Genomic DNA, 16,812 nt, shown 5'->3' on the forward strand with positions numbered 1-16,812 from the left:
TAGGAGTGTCTAATAGAGTGGACAGTGAGTGGACACGGTGCTTCTATATGGTAAGTGGAGCTGATAAAATGGACAGTGAGTGTAGAAACAAGGAGGTGGTTTTAATGTTATACATTGTTTAATGTTTAACACTTTTATTTAGGTACAAGAAGTGAAGACCACAAGTGATTTTTGTATGTGGACACCTGAGCATGAGCTTATACATGACGTTGCTCAGTCTTTGCAGCTATAACATTTACATTTTCAGCATTTATTTAGCAGACGCCTTTATCCAAAGCGACTTACATTACAGTTACAGTATACAGTCTGAGCAACTGAGAGTTAAGGGCCTTGCTCAAGGGCCCAACAGCAGCAACCTAGCAGTGGTGGGGCTTGAACCAGCAACCTTTGGATTACTAGTCCTGTGCTCTTATGAAAGGCTATCTGCAAGGTTTTGAAATGTGTCCAATTTAGTTCCAATTCATCCCAGTGGTGTTCTACAGAGTTGAGGTCAGCGATCTGAGTCCCTCCACACCTAATTCATTTGTTGGCACAAGTTAAAAGCATGTCCAAATACTTTTGGCTCTATAGTTTAGTTTATTATGTCAGATCATATGATGAAATATCGAATAGGGTAATGTGGTGGTATAGCAGGTAGTGTGGGTGCTACATAACATCACAGTTCCTTGGCCCAAGGGTTTGATCCTTGTTCATAGTCACTGTCTGTGGGAAGACTGAACGAGGTAATGAAGCCTATTTTAAAATTCAAAGCTTTACATCTGGACATGATGGACATCTCTACTCCTGCAGATCATTTGGAACGGATGGGGCATTTTCACCATGCCCATAATGCCATTCATATCGATAGGTGGTGTATTGGGGGGCCAGGAGAACTGCAGCCTCTGCAGCAGAGAGGTGAAGAAGATGAAGAGCTCTGTCCTGGCAAGAGACTCGCCGAGACAAACCCTCGGACCTGCAGCACAGAAACGTCACAGACATCACGCCATTGAACACATCATATTATCTGCTTAATCCTAGTGACTGGGGATGAGAGAGTATTTTGAAGAGCAATTGAATGAAGAAAATAAGAGCTGAAAAGGGTAAAAAACACGTCTCACCCAGAGAGAAAGGCAGGAAGAATTCGTCTTTGTAGAACTGGCCGTTGTCATCCAGAAAGTTCTCGGGGTTGAACGTGTCCGGATGTTTCCAGTGATCTTTATCCATCAATATGGCTGCTAAATTTGCCATGACCGGCGTTTCCTAGTTTGGAAATACATTTGTAAATATAAAAAATAATCCAGAATAAATGGCCTGAACTTCATCTCACAAGTAATCCACAGGTTTGTTCTATAAGGCCAGGGTGTCCATTCCTATCCACAAATGGCTGGTGTGGCTCTCAGGTGTACTTGTGTTGGCATGAAAACATGCAGCTGTATCACCCTTTTGTGGATAAGATTGGATCTTGTGGAATCTTGTGGTTCTGACCCATATTAATGTCCATGGTTTGGTAATAATATGTCTAACAGGCTCATGCTCAGGTCCAGATAAACCAAACTGAATTAGAAGTCATGCAGTACTGACCGTACCCGCCGGTGATCCACTCGATTACGGGCATGGACGGCCTTCCAGCAAACACAATCCCATTCTGAACCAGCGCTTCCTTCACCACGTCTAGACTATTTAGCAGGATCATGGGCATCCTCCCTATGTACCCGGTGCACAGATCACCATACCGCACCATCTGCAGAGGAAATATCCAAACCGAGGACCAACTTTTTAGTCACTGAGTCGATGGCACCTTCACACATATGCAAGTCACCCATCAATTCCATGCAGACGTTAATTTATTCACATTTCTACATGTTACAATTACAATGATCAGTAAAAACCCTGAAATCTTTTCTTTTGTGAGTTCAATAAAGTCTTAAGAGAAATAAAACCAGAAACTGACCGATCTGATGAGACCCACAGGATCTTTACAGAACAATAATGTAGTCCCAACAAACGGCAGTGGTGTAGGTCCCGGAGGTAATCGTCTCTTTAAGGATCTCAACCTGAAGATCTCCAGTACAACCAGTGAGACCAGACCGACCAACAAGGCCAGAGCTACAGAGGTCAGGTCTAAATATCTCAGTACAGACTGCATGTTGAGAGCGCAGGAGTGTTTAGACTCACAGAGGAGCCTCAGCTCAGATTTATACAGGAACTGAGCAGGAAGTGGATCTGGATTGGATGGATTTTCTTTTCATATCACGTGACCGAGGGTGTTTATGGGCTGAAGTTCATATGAGAGAGAATGATCTGATAAATCCTGAGAAGGTTTTAACCCTCCTGTTATGTTCGTTTCTTGTCAATTTGATCCAGGTCGTTTTTAATTATCCAAAAGTGTCAGAAACCAAAAAATCCCAATAATCATTGTTTATATCTCATTATTAACTCCTCTGCTTGGCTTAATAAGTTAAATCAATGAAGTTTTATACCAAAAAATACTTTTAACTATATCTTTTTAGATTTTGAAACATTAAGATGGGTCAATTTGACCCGTAACCATAACAGCAGGGTTAAACACACACTTTATGGCCAAAAGTATGTGGACACCTGAAATCTGAATCTATTTAGGTATTACAACTGTTTTCGAACTGATTGACAACTGTTACATGAATTTTGGCACAAATAAACCATTAAAATATCCTTTATTTATACAAATTATAAACAATTCTGGTGGTAAAACATCTGACTATACATGAAGATACATTATTAAAAGATTACTTTATTCATATAAAGTCATGCAGAAAATGTTCAAAATGTTTTAGATGTTTTAATGATCTACATCTGGACATGATGGACATCTCTACTCCTGCAGATCATTTGGAACGGATGGGGTATTTTCACCGCACTCACGATGCCATCCAGATCAACAGGTGGTGTATTGGGGGGCCAGGAGAACTGCAGCCTCTGCAGCAGAGAGATGAAGAAGATGAAGAGCTCCGTCCTGGCAAGAGACTCGCCGAGACAAACCCTCGGACCTGCAGCACAGAGACGTCACAGACATCACGCCGTTAAGAACATCATATCATCTGCTTATAGCTTTTCATACTGGATGGCATTAGGTGTCATCATCTCACCCAGAGAGAAAGGAAGGAAGAATTCGTCTTTAAAGAACTGGCTGTTCTCATCCAGAAAGTTCTCGGGGTTGAACGTGTCCGGATGTTTCCAGTGATCTTTTTCCGTCATTACGGCTGTTAAATTTGCCATGACCACTGTGTCCTAGATTAAAATTAAATTGATAAATAACATAAATAATCCTGTCAAGTAAAGATGGTTGTATGGACAGAACAGGAAAGTGAACGTCCTAATCTACATACAAAAGCCAATGTCATGGCAGTAATCTTCACCTTAGGGATGGTGTACCCTCGTAGCTGTGTTGTCTGCGTGGCTTCGTGAAGCACGCCGAGTGGGAGAATGTTCCCACAGCGCTGGATCTCATGAATGGTGGCGTGTGTGTACGGGAGTTTTGCTCGGTCGTCCATGGTGGGGGCTCGATCGTAACCCAACACGCGAATGATCTCCTCATGGCAGCGCTCTAGAGTTCAGGAGAAGAAAAGCAGAAAACGTTAGCCACTAGATTCTACCCACTGCGCTTTTAAACTGAGGCAATGTGCATCAACAGCTGGGATCTGAGAGTCTTTGCATGATGTACAGGGTGGTTTTGGACACAGTACCTTGAACGTCTGGATGGTTCATCATAAAAACGAAGCCCCATCTGAGAGTGGTCGATGTGGTCTCAGTTCCAGCGAGGAAGAGATCAGAGGACGACATGATCAGGTTCTCCTCGTGAAACGTCGAGTCTTCGTTCGAGCTGTTCTGCTCAAAAGCAGAAGTCATGTTAGAAAATTTAGCAAAGTAGACCGTCACACCTTCTACCATTTCAAAATCATGTTTTGAGCCATGATATGAGGTCACAGCAGCCCCGGTTCTGGACTGCTTTGCTTGGGGGGGCAGTAAAACCTAATGAGGGGGCATGTTGATAGGCATGTTGATAGTCATGTTTTTGAAGCCAGAAATATATTCAAGGCTTGATTTGTGCATGAATGATGACAGCCAAGCTATTGATACTGGCTTAAAGTGATGTATGAGGTAAAGAAATAAAAATGCATGTTTTCGAACTTAAACTTAAAACCCAATGATTAAAAAATACATGTTGATTATGTAAATGGAGAAAAAAGATTATCTAATTGTATTTCATTTTAATACGCCCCCTTAATTAAATTGCCATTACTAATAGAACAACTCTATTTCTTGAAAGGCTTTAATACAAATTTAAGTCAAAGCTGACAAATGTACCTACACACAGACTGAGAATATTCAAACGTGGAAATAGGAATGAGTGAGAATATTTATATTATTGGGAAATTAAAATATAAAGAAAACAAAAGAATACTAATTCTGTAAAAAAAAAAGTGTTTACCAGTATACCTGCCTCTCGCTCACACTAACAGAACATATACTGCCCAACTGAACTGTTTGGGGCAGTCTGCCGATTTTTATATGACTCAAAGAGCCAATCAGGAATAAGCAAGGAAATATCTTCACACTGTAAAACAAAATGCATTTTTGTGATTGGTTCAGAGATAATTTTAAAAATAGCCGTTGCTTGCATTGTGCTTGGGGGGGCAAAGACACAATTTGGGGGAGCAATGCCCCCCTCAGCCCCCCCCTAGCGCCGGCCCTGGGTCACAATGTACAATATTGTCTTCATTCTAGTTCATTCAAATGTGTACAGTATTAGCACATTCGGGTTGAGATCTGTGCAGACCATAGGAGTTCCTCAACTTATTAAACTATGTCTGCATGGACCTTGTTTTGAATCCAGGGGCACAGTTATGCTGGAACAAAAAAGGGCCTTCAAAATGTTAATAATTAAGAGGGATGTACACATATTTTTGGATATTTAGTGTAGTTTCTTACCTTGTTTATCTCCACAAGGTAGGCATCAATGAAGTCGCGGAGATTTTCAGGATCCAGCGTCTTTCTGTGCTCCACCATGGCCTCTCGGATGAAGTCTTTAAAAGCTTTGGTGTTCTGATAGATCTTCTGATGTGGACCAGGGAGGTTCATCGTGAAGGGGAACATGTTGATCATCTGTGAAAGAACATACAGCTGAATTCAAACGTTTACATAGCAGAGGCTTTATAGAAACGTAAAGCTTGCTTGACTGTAAACAGCGTCAACTGTGTTTTGGCAGCCTCTTATTATTGGCAGACCTGTATTTTGGTGGTTTTTGGACTACTGACCATTCAACTCATTTAAGCGCAGTATAAGGTTAACAGGTCCTGACCTTGTTGCTGAAGAAGACAACTCTTCCATGTGCATTGTGTATATATAAGTGAAGCTAGTTTCTTTTCAACTCCAGCTGTAGTCAATCACTATCAAAAATCAAGAGGCCTTAACCCTACATCGATTTATTGATCTACACCAAACCAATCACCCACTTATACCTCTCCATATACCATCCATCTATCCATCTACTTATCTGTCCATCATTCTGAAAGTACTTGGACACCTTTAGCATTATTGAAGTCAGGAGTTTAAGCTACATCCACATGCTTTCAACTTCTTGTACCTCTTATTTCACATACTGATGGATTAGGTTAGAGATTCCAATTAGAATACAACAAGCTCATAGTCAGATGTCCACATACTTTTGCCATTTATTGTGTAATAATTGTTACCAAGTGTTACCAATGCAAGCGGTGAGCCAGAAAGCACCATGTGTTCGTTCAGGATTTTCAGCAGTTTAGCGAAACGTTGGTCGTCGTACTCAAAACGATCTCCAAACACGATGGAGCAGATGATATTGGACACGGCGTTCATGGTCAGGTAGATCGGATTGAAGGCCTTTCCTTTCAAAACAGCCAGAAATGAAATGTTAGCTACAAAATCTGATAAGATTTAAGGAAACACATCTGTACTTGTATTGGGTGCAGATAAAGATCCTTATGACGGACCTTCTTGTTTGAGTATCTCTCTGATGAGATGTTGCGCTTCCTCAGACACTCGTTCCTCCGCCGATTTCTTCCCCAGACCAAAGTTACGCAGCGTGTGGAGAGCAAAACGTCGCTGCTGCTTCCACATATGACCGTACGTGACCATCACAATACCTGCAATGTCATGAGAAAGCAAGAAAGTGTTTGTAAAGGCTCTGTACTTAAAGTTTTCATACTAAGTACTAAGGCCTGAAGGGTTGTTAACTCAATAACTGTAATAAATGAACGTGAAGTCATGCAGAACTGACCATACCCGCTGGTGATCCACTCCACTATGGGCATGGACGGCCTTCCGGAGAACACGGTTCCATTCTGAACCAGAGCTTCCTTCATCACATCTAGATTATTCAGCACTATCATGGGTCTCCTTCCTATGAACACGGTGCACAGATCACCATACTGCACCAGCTGCAGAGGAAATATTGAGTCAAGAGGACTTGTCTTACAGTTCCACTCCACGGTAATGACATTTATGACACTTCTTAATATTTATTTATTTATTCATTTATTAGGATTTTAACGTCATGTTTTACACTTTGGTTACATTCATGACAGGAACAGTAGTTATTTATTACACAAGATTCATCAGTTCAAGTTTAATATCAAACACAAATTGTCATGGACAATTCAGTATCTCCAATTCACCTCACTTGCATGTTTTTGGACTGTGGGAGGAAACCGGAGCTCCCAGAAGAAACCCACGAAGACATGTGGAGAACATGCAAACTCCACACAGAAAGGACCTGGACTGACCCACCTGGGGATCGGACCCAGGACCTTCTTGCTGTGAGGTGACAGTGCTACCCACCGAGCCACCGTGCCGCCCCACTTCTTGATAAAAAAAAGATAAACATTCATACTGGAAATATATGAAACTTTTAATGGGCAGTTTGCATTTTCCCCTTTTTCTCCCAATTTAGTCATGTCCAGTTCCCTTTTCCAATACCTCTGATGTTTCTGACCTTTATACTGGCAGTGGAGGGCCACAGACTAGCTACAGCCCAACTGATGCTGCTAGAGATGGTTTCCAAATGACTGGTAAAGCTGTATCCTGTAATCTATAAACAGATTCCAATGCTACTGAATCTGTCTAATGGGCACAGAGAAGTCACCAGCTGAACTAATTCATTATCACTTACACATGAATTACTGGAATGTGCTTCAAACTTTCCACACCTCTAAGATGCTGTAAGTATTGACCAGGTATTCCAAATGGGAAGCTACAGAAACCCACTGAAATCATAATATGCCAGGTCTCTTAAACAACCTTGTACTCACAGAGAAAAGAGCTGACCATGTTTTCCAGGAACCTTGGAAGCAATTCTTAAATCCTGACACTTAAGTAATAAAAACACAAACTGACCGATCTGAAGAAGCCCATGGGATCTTTTACGTACAGTAATGTAGACCCGACAAACGGCAGTGCTTCAGGTCCAGGAGGAAACCGGCTCCTTGAGGATCTCAACCTGAAGATCTCGAGCAGTACCAGTGAGACCAGACCGGCCAGCAAGGCCAGAGCTACAGAGGTCAGGTCTAAATATCTCAGTACAGACTGCATGTTGAGAGAGCAGAAGTGTTTAGACTCTACACAGAGGAGCCTCAGCTCAGATTTATACAGGAACAAAGCAGGAAGAGCAGGCAGTGGATCTGGATTGGACAGGTTTTCTTTTCATGTCACGTGACGGAGGGTGTTTATGGGCTGAAGTTCAACAATGGTTTCTGCCTTTGTCCTACACAGACTGAGATTTTCCCCAGGTAAGTGGTGGCCATCACCTGGTACCAACTCATCTGCTCATAGCAGAACGATTCCAAAAGACTAACTTGAATATTTGATGGTCTTTTCACTCTTCTTCTGCCTGTCCTAACGTTTTTTTGAGTGTTTCAGACACCAAATCTAACAAATTTAAGATTCTTTTTTGCATTTAAAAAACGTCCCAACTTTTCTATTAACAGGGTTTGAATAAATACTGCACTGTAGGTAGAACGCAGTAAATTTTAGCTTATTTATTTATTCATTAGGGTTTTCTTTTGGCCACATTGATGACAGGACAGGTAGCCACTGACCAGACAAGATTCGTAAGTTCACAAGTTATTCAAAGCGACTTACAATTTTGACTGAACACAATTTGAGCAATTGAGGGTTAGGGGCCTTGCTCAGGGGCCCAGCAGGGACAAGTTAACCTTCTGATTACTACCTTAATCCTCAATTGCTCAGATTGTATACTGTCACTTTACTGTAAGTCGCTTTGGATAAAAGGCATCTGCTAAATGCTGTAAATGTAAAATAAAAAGAGGAAAATTATTTAAATTATAAAGACCATATGACCATAAAGAATTAGGATTTTAAAACATTGAAGATGATAAATAAATCTTAAAAAGACCCTGGTCAGGGTCGTGGTGGGTGTGATTTATTGGACGAAAGGCAGGAAACACCCCGGACAGGTAGCTAGTCCACGCACACTCACACACACAATTTCTATTAGCTTCTGTTAACCTGACTGCACGTCTTCAGACTTCTGGAAGGTAACTGGAACACCCGAAGGAAACCCACACGGACAAAGGGAGAACATACAAACACCATACAAATAGGACACAGGCACTCCCACACATGATGAACTTAAAAACAAGAAGTAATAACCACGACACCGGCTGTTGGTTTGCTGTTCTTTATTTTTTTTTGGTTGTTTTGTTGTTGTTTTTTTTTACGTTCTTTGAAGCTTTTCTTGATTTTCCTGGAGGCAGGAGGAGGAAGGAAGATTTTTGGCACTACATAGTTCATTATTTGGGGGGGGGAGGGGGTTGGGGGGGGGGTATGCTGATTTCCTTAAAACAAATTTCTATCCAAAGCCGTCGTCCTTATGCAAGCAAAATATGAATACACCAATAAAAATAAAGAGGATTCATTTCCATCCATACTTTACACAACAAATAAAAACACTTTTTTTTGGGACCCCTCCAAAAATGGGGGCATTAAAATATCGGATATTTCCTATCACAAATCAATGTGATGAGACAAAAAATGAATGTAAAAACTGTACAAAAAATATGATAAAATTCATTTTAAAAAGTCTTGTGACCAAAGTTAGACTTTTCTTAATTCTCTTTTTTTCTTCTTCTTCTTTGTCATTGATAAGGACCTTGGGCATTGGCTTTCAAACATAAAGTGTCAGCGTTATCTTTTTATTATCATTATTTCTTCTGCTGGATGAAGCTGAGGTTGACCGGACGGCCTTGTTGCCGGAGGGGGAAGTGCTGAGTCGCCACCGCACCTGAGGAAATGAAACACAGCCTTAATCACTCTTGATGCATGATCAATAATCCAGGTACACAAATCCACAAAGTTGAATCGGTTCATCTGGACACAAGAGATACGTTTCCACCAGCTCAGACTGAAGAAGTCACCTGGATGAGAGGTCATAACATTATGACCACCTTCCTGATATTGTGTTGGTCCCCCTGACCCGTCGAGGCATGGAGTCTGTCACCTTTCTATCAGAACCAGCATTAACGTCTTCAGCAAGTTGAGGTACAGGAGCTCATCTGTTGGATGCCTTCGCTCCCCACGTGCATCACTGAGCCTTGGCCGCCCATGACCCTGTTGCCGGTTTACCACTGTTCCTTCCTTGGACCACCTTCGATAGACCCAGCTAGACTCTGACCCAGTTGTCTAGCCATCACAATTTGGCCCTCAGATCCTCACTTGCTGCCTAATATATCCCCCCACTAACAGGTGCCGTGATGAAGAGATAATCAGTGTCATTCACTTCACCTGTCTGTGGTCATAATGTTATGCCTCATCGTTGTATTATAAGCTTTGCAGTGGCCTGTTCCCAATCAAACCACTACGATCACATACAGCCAGGCTATCAAGATTTTAAAAGGATTAAACAGAGTTTCAAAGAGGTTCAATAGTGCCCAAACTGCAGGTCAAACTGCAAATCTGACTTGACCTGAGTTAGAGTGGGCACAGGTTAAAGTTCGCCATGACTAAATGATCGAGTTTATCTAGTTAGAATCAATATTAAGATCAAATTTATATTAAGCCAAAAATCTACAACTATAAGGCATTTATACAAAGACAAAGTGCACCCTGTGGTGCAAACCCTGTTTCATGAAGAGTTTCTCATATTTCAGCATGATCAACCATCAAAGACCTTCACTTGAACAGCACAGAGCTTGTAAACCTGGTATGAAGGCAGACACGGAGGTATTAAGGGCGACGTACCTTGGGGGCTGAAAGGCTTGCTGTGCTGCTGTACGTATGGTTGTGGCATGCGGATGCACCAGGAGGGCGAAATCGAGCCAGGATTGCTGTGACCGAGCGAGCGAGAGACCGGACCTACAGAGCTAAACGGAGTCTGGTAACCCGTCTCTGTGAAAAGAGAAAGAGGGACTGAGCACAAAGATCTTCCACAGCTAAAATCTAATGCAGAACAAATAAAATCAGGTATTTATTATGAAAATATAAATCAGTGATGAGTAGGGATGGACAACTTTATAGGGCAAAATACAGTCAGCTTCAGAATTACTGACACCCTTAACCATCTGAATTTATTTCCTATTTTATTTATGCATTTTCTCAGTCAATTTGTCCTCCGCTGCTGAACATCCCTGACTGCATTCATATCATAGATATTTCCTGCTCACGCATCCTCCAACACGTGCACTCTGCACAGGCGCCTCTATCTGCTAATCGGGGTCCTTGCACAGCGTTAGAAGACCTCACCCACATAGTCACGGTAGCCAATTATGCCCGCTGGATAGCGCCCAGCCAAACGGTGGCAACACCGAGTTTAGAACCGAGGAGCTCAGAATCTCCGCGCCACTTGGGCACCCATCCGTCTTAATTTTGACGTTCAAATATTTAACCCCTTCAGGATTTCATTATATTCATGTGGCGCTTGAGTGGTGCAGCAGTAAAACACACTAGCCCAACAGTGCTGAGATCCCAAGCTCTCGAGTTCAAATCTCAGCTCTGCTATCAGCTGGCCGGGCAGCTAGACAGACACATGACTGGCTGTGTGTCTGTAGGGCAAGGACAACGGCTCAAACCGAGTTCCTATGCAATGGGGGTGGCGGCAGTGACGAGAGAGATGAATTCCAATCGGCCACGACTAGACCGAATGCAAAAGGGGAAAAAAATCCAATTTACATTTATCCAGATGTGACTGAATACAGTCTTAGCAAGTGAGGGTTAAGGGCCTCGCTCAAGGGCCTAAACCTGCCAGTCTACCCGCTGACTAAATCAGAGATGATCGAAATGACTAAAATGCCCATCCCTACTGAAAACGGGTGCAAAGTTTTGGTGCCGAGTGCCCTTTAAGACCCGTTAACAATGTGCACAGTGCAATAAAGGTGCAGACCCCAAGCTACCAATCATGCCTTTGGGACTTACCTCATCTCAATACACTTTGTCTACACACACACACGCCACAATATATACTACACTTATGAGGAGAGGTTAGTGAGGTCTGAAAATATGCTGATTCAGGCTTTTAGGCTGGAACCTGTCCTGTCAGGTCTGTGCTACACTAGTCACCGATTCATTTCATTCATTTTTATTTTCGGCATTTAGCAGACGCTTTTATCCAATACACATTATAGTTTGAACCAGCGACTTTCTGATTACTAGTCCAGTAACTCAACCACTAGGCTACAACTGCCACACGATTCCACTAGAAGGAGGCAGAGGCATCCTTTCTGGTACAGCTTAGTGCCACCATGAGGACAGATTTAAGTCCCGTGCCTGAGGGTTTAGTAACACTACTGGCTTTGTTCATCACGCCAGCTTAGCTCTAGCTTTCTGAGATGTTTATTTCATACATTATCATGATACGTTGCACACCGTCCTGTCCTGTCCGTCTGTCTGTCTCTTTTTACGCCGTGTTTACTCTAGTGAGTTACATGTGGTTTATGTGGGTGCTTTGTATCTGTTAGGTCGTCTCTGATATTATGTGTGTATTCCTAATGTATTGATTGCAATAAAGTTCTAAAGCTTTTCTGTTTTTTTCAAGGTCAAAAATGTCTTTCATTGTTCCAGCCATGGAGAATTTTTGTCTTTCCCTCTGGTGTTTAGGGCACTCAGTTATTATGTGTTTAATCGTGGTGGGTATTTGGCAGGATTCGTATTGCAATATCGTGAAGCAGGTTTAATAAAAATTCTTGAGCCGCCACCCAGGACTAAAGGAAGACGAGCATCAGCATCAAGGCTCTTCTCTGTTCTGGCACCCAAGTGGTGGAATGAACTTCCTCTGTCTGTCTGAACATCTGAGTCTCTTGCTGTCTTTAAAAAACGATTAAAAACCTTCATCACCTCTTTACTAAACACTTAAACTGACTTGTACTTACTTACAATTTTTTTCCATTTCCAAAAAAAAAAAACTTTGGTTCTTTCAGCAGATTTGTGTTCTTCGACTGTTGTTTACTAAAAGAGCGTCTGCTGAATGCAGACAATGTAAATGCAAATAAATTAACTGAGTGTATTCGGGCCTTCAAGCTTGATCGTTCAGAAATCACAATTGGAGAGCAGGACGTAGAGGACATCATAACGTACGCTTCGAAGAATCAAACAGCATAAACTGTACGATATTACCTAACCAGGTACAGTAGTTTGGCCTATGCAGAGGTGTAGGCATTTACTTTCACACACCACACAAATAGAACACACTCGGCTACTGTATCTAACTTAAAGACAAGCTGGTACCTAAGCACCAGTGGCGATTTCTGTAAGACTGCAAGGGAAGCTCAGCTTCCCCTAAAATGTCAAAAATTAAATGGTCAAATATGTACAGTTGTGTTAACATTTCGTTGACTACAAATGCGTTAGAACACGTTCATCTTGAAGACGAGTTCGTTCAGAATCAGCTACTTATCACAAATCGACTTGATTTTGTTAACTTAACTCATACGTTCCCGGAGCGTCGATGCATTTAACCGCAGACGCCGAGCGTCTTTTTGCTTCTATGGGGCTGCATGGGTGGGACTTCGAAACTCGCCGGTCATTGGATAAATGCCACGATTTTGTCCCGCCCCCGGACGCTGAGCGTCTCTGGGGGTGAATGGGGCTGTGGGCGGGTCTGGACGTTGAGCTTCTGCAAGATGATTGGAGGATCAGTCGAAAGGCTGAATCCCATTTTGATTGACAGCTGTTGCTGGGAGCTTCAGTACCATCGCGGATTTTGCGAGTGAAGTCGGAAGACAAACTGCTGCAACCCATTTCATGCCATTTTCTTGAAAACTAACAAAGGGGAGAATTTATACATTTATATATAAATAAATTGACAAATTTTATGATGTAAGCCGACAATGAGCTTCCCCTTTTTGTAGGACCAGCAGCCGCCACTGCTAAGCACGGAACTATTGAAATAGAGGAAGGTACGTTTTACATCACGACTATGTACAAGCAGAATGGCAGCTAATGTTAGCTGCTTCACAGACAGCACTATCGCTGTAAGGTTATTTAAGGTGTAAGGTATCAGGGACTACGTTTAGGCTTTAGTATCAAAAGACCTGTTTGCACACTTCAAAGAAACACACACACACAAAACAGACACACACACACGTACGTAATTCCAGTGCTCACCCCAGTGTTCGTGCTCATGTGTACCTGCTTTCCCCACCGTGCCATTAGCCACCAGACCCCCGGAGCTGTTCATATGATGGTTGTGCCAGTGACGCCCTCCGTCCCGCCCTGCCGGCTGGGCATAGATGATGCTGGGGTCGTTAAGGTTGACGGCGGCGGGGCCTTGGTTGTGCCCCGCCCCTCCGTTCCCCTGCCCCTTTCTCATGGTGTACTTTACCCCCGGGGAGGACGGGTGAGAGGGCCAGTTCCCCGGTGAGATCACACCCATGTACTGAGGGGGAGCAAAACCAAAGACAGAGAGATGAACCTGCTGCTGCTGCTGCTGAGGAGGAGTAGGGGTGGGAAGAGAGGGGTGATGGGGGGGTTTGGACGGTGCAGATGAGGAGGAGGAGGAGGAGATGGGTGAAGGTTTGCCACCCTGAGATGACTGAGGGGAGACGGAGGACTGGATGAACGCAGGCGGCTGAGGAGAGTAGGGCGGAGTCTGACGCGTGTCGGACTGCAGAGAGACAGAGAGGAAGGAAACCGACCAAGGAAGGAAAAACAGTTCGATCAGTTTTGATTATTTCATGATCCAAAGACAAACAAATCATCAAGAGAGAAGAAATCAGGGCCCTACTAAATTCACGGGAAAATTAAATGATAGAATAAATAGAAGCTAATAAATACACAGCACAGCTACCTTAATAGTTGAATGTAAACCTAGAACATCCAGCGACGGGATGTTTTTAGCTGCTTTAGACTTGGTCATGTTGACTAACTGATTGCTAACTGAATTGCCGTAGGACTGCTAGTGTAAGAGACTTTTCTGTGGTGTGCTGTGCTGACAATGTTTGACGTGTGTTTACATATTGAGGTATTTTGTCCCTTTGTGGATTCCATAACCCTCAGTCTAAGGAATCGAGGGTTAAGGGCCTCGCTTAAGGGCCCAACTGTTGCAACCTGACAGTGGTGGGGTTTGAACCAGTGAGCTTACTAGTCCAGTACCCTAACCGCTAGGCTACAACTGCCCATAATCAATGTAAAAGTGTGTTTCTCTACACATATGATCATCATGGACCCGATAGTTGGTCTGCGTGCAGTTTACTTCTTACATTATAAACTCGGTTACACCAGAGCCGCCTCATAGTGCAGATTAACCAGTAAACGTGAGGCACTTGAACGCTGCACGAATTAAAAACATTACATCGCTAAACACAAATCTTAATTTTTGAATTTGACACGATTTTTATGGCCGTGAATTAGGTAGAGCCTTAGTTATTATAAAAGGAAATCAACAGTTTCATGCAAATGTAAAATAACGGAAGGAAAAAAAAAATGGTAAAGGGTTAAAAATGTAAAAGAAGAAGAAACAGTAGCAAGTCAGAAAGAAAGGTGACATAGAAACTTGAGAGGGAAAACAATCTTACGCATTCAGAAGGCTGCCTGGTCCTGCCGGCTCGGTCCTGGGACGTGGCGCTCTGAGGAATCGGGATGGCCTGAGAACTCACCATGGTGTGGACCATCTGAGGACCAGCTGCGATGACGAGAAGCAGAGTGATCGTTCATTTACACCTATTTATGCTCATGATGATTATTTGAGGCACAGAACATACAGAGAATCATTTATTTACCGACTAGTGCCAGGATTATGTGGACAACTGTGTTTATTATCGAGTTCAGGTGTTTCAGCCACATCTGTTTAAAAAGTGAGGCCCATGGCACCCAGGTGGCGCAGCAGGATATTCCGCTAGCACACCAGCGCTGAGATTCTGAACTCCTTGGTTTGAAACTCGGCGCTGCCACCGGTCGGCTGGGCGCAATCTGGCGAGCGTAATTGCCAGCGCCTGCGGCAGGCACGTTTCTGCTAGGGCGGGATGACCGGATTATGTTGGTGGGGTCTTCAAACGCTGTGTAAGGACCCTGATTGGCAGACTATACTAGACATTAGTACAGGACTAAACTATACCTTACTATAGAACAAAACTAGACGTAAGTATAGGACCAACCTAGACCTTAGTACAGGACTAAACTAGACCTTAGTACAGGACTAAACTAGACCTTAGTACAGGACTAAACTAGACCTTAGTACAGGACTAAACTAGACCTTAGTAAAGGACTATACCAGATCTTAATATAGAACTAAACTAGACCCAAGTATAAAACTAAACTAGACTTTAGTACAGGACTAAACTAGACCTTAGTATAGAACTAATCTATACCTTATCACAGAACTAAACTAGACATTCGTATAGAAATAAACTAGACCCTAGCACAAGACTATAGTAGACCTTAGTACATGTCTGTACTAGACCTTAGCACAGAACTAAACAAGACATTCGTATAAAAATAAACTAGACCCTAGCACAAGACTATAGTAGACCTTAGTACATGTCTGTACTAGACCTTAGCACAGAACTAAACAAGACATTCGTATAGAAATAAACTAGACATTCGTATAAAAATAAACTAGACCCTAGCACAAGACTATAGTAGACCTTAGTACATGTCTGTACTAGACCTTAGCACAGAACTAAACTAGACATTCGTATAGAAATAAACTAGACATTCGTATAGAAATAAACTAGACCCTAGCACAAGACTATAGTAGACCTTAGTACATGTCTGTACTAGACCTTAGCACAGAACTAAACAAGACATTCGTATAAAAATAAACTAGACCCTAGCACAAGACTATAGTAGACCTTAGTACATGTCTGTACTAGACCTTAGCACAGAACTAAACTAGACATTCGTATAGAAATAAACTAGACATTCGTATAGAAATAAACTAGACCCTAGCACAAGACTATAGTAGACCTTAGTACATGTCTGTACTAGACCTTAGCACAGAACTAAAGACATTCGTATAAAAATAAACTAGACCTTAGCACAAGACTATAGTAGACCTTAGTACAGGCCTGTACTAGACCTTTGCACAGGACTAAACTAGACCATAGCAGTTATACAGGGGTTTTGGAATGGGATGTCCAACAAGCTCATGGTCCGATATCCAAATAATTTTGACCATATAGTGTGTTCATTGCCCCAAAATTGCCGCGTACCCTGTGTTGGTCCTGCTCTCTGGCGTAGGTGTCTGTATTCGGGACATTCTCTCCTCACGTGCCCCACAAGTCCACACTGGAAACAGCGCCTCTCTCTCTGCTCTCGGTCCTCCTCACGCGCCTCATCGTCCTTATCGCTTTCCTTCTTCTTCATTCTGTG

General features: G+C 42.7%; 3 protein-coding genes across 5 annotated transcripts in view; all 3 read right to left on the reverse strand.

Annotated features, from left to right (window-relative positions):
- Positions 1-96: 96 nt before the first annotated feature.
- On the reverse strand, positions 97-1,635 carry LOC134333761 (cytochrome P450 2D15). The gene is made up of 3 exons (XM_063015910.1): positions 1,566-1,635; positions 1,098-1,239; positions 97-952 (listed from the first exon to the last, which is right to left on the reverse strand). Exons 2-3 carry the CDS (start codon positions 1,225-1,227, stop codon positions 753-755), a joined length of 330 nt encoding a protein of 109 aa, XP_062871980.1. The 5' UTR covers positions 1,228-1,239; positions 1,566-1,635; the 3' UTR covers positions 97-752.
- Positions 1,636-2,676: 1,041 nt separating this feature from the next.
- LOC134333760 (cytochrome P450 2B4-like) lies at positions 2,677-7,590 on the reverse strand. Its single transcript, XM_063015909.1, has 9 exons — positions 7,390-7,590; positions 6,275-6,434; positions 5,988-6,140; positions 5,722-5,882; positions 4,948-5,121; positions 3,702-3,843; positions 3,375-3,562; positions 3,105-3,246; positions 2,677-3,005 (listed from the first exon to the last, which is right to left on the reverse strand). The coding sequence occupies exons 1-9, from the start codon at positions 7,582-7,584 to the stop codon at positions 2,806-2,808; spliced, it is 1,515 nt and encodes a 504-aa protein (XP_062871979.1). The 5' UTR covers positions 7,585-7,590; the 3' UTR covers positions 2,677-2,805.
- Positions 7,591-8,676: 1,086 nt separating this feature from the next.
- Positions 8,677-16,812, reverse strand: part of tut4 (terminal uridylyl transferase 4) — a 32,391-nt gene continuing 24,255 nt past the window's right edge. The window contains exons 26-30 of one of the 3 annotated variants that reach the window (XM_063014872.1): positions 16,653-16,807; positions 15,018-15,124; positions 13,609-13,879; positions 10,252-10,398; positions 8,677-9,295 (exon numbers count right to left, since the gene is read on the reverse strand). In XM_063014872.1, coding sequence (XP_062870942.1) covers positions 9,216-9,295; positions 10,252-10,398; positions 13,609-13,879; positions 15,018-15,124; positions 16,653-16,807 — 760 coding nt within the window. In that variant the 3' untranslated portion in view covers positions 8,677-9,215. Of the gene's footprint in view, positions 9,296-10,251; positions 10,399-13,608; positions 14,108-15,017; positions 15,125-16,652; positions 16,808-16,812 lie in introns of all 3 variants that reach the window. The other 2 variants (XM_063014871.1, XM_063014870.1) reach the window with 2 other exon arrangements.

This window comes from Trichomycterus rosablanca, chromosome 19, assembly GCF_030014385.1.
Source record: "Trichomycterus rosablanca isolate fTriRos1 chromosome 19, fTriRos1.hap1, whole genome shotgun sequence".
Lineage (NCBI taxonomy): Eukaryota > Metazoa > Chordata > Actinopteri > Siluriformes > Trichomycteridae > Trichomycterus > Trichomycterus rosablanca.

Coding starts and splice junctions, on each gene's coding strand:
- LOC134333761 (XM_063015910.1), bottom strand. CDS start 1,227: ATGGCAAATTTAGCAGCCATATTGATGGATAAAGATCACTGGAAACAT. Junction 953..1,097: donor CTTCCTGCCTTTCTCTCTGG/GTGAGACGTGTT, acceptor TCTGTGCTGCAG/GTCCGAGGGTTTGTCTCGGC.
- LOC134333760 (XM_063015909.1), bottom strand. CDS start 7,584: ATGCAGTCTGTACTGAGATATTTAGACCTGACCTCTGTAGCTCTGGCC. Junction 5,122..5,721: donor CTGGCTCACCGCTTGCATTG/GTAACACTTGGT, acceptor GTTCTTTCACAG/ATGATCAACATGTTCCCCTT. Junction 3,563..3,701: donor GAACCATCCAGACGTTCAAG/GTACTGTGTCCA, acceptor CCTGAACTCTAG/AGCGCTGCCATGAGGAGATC.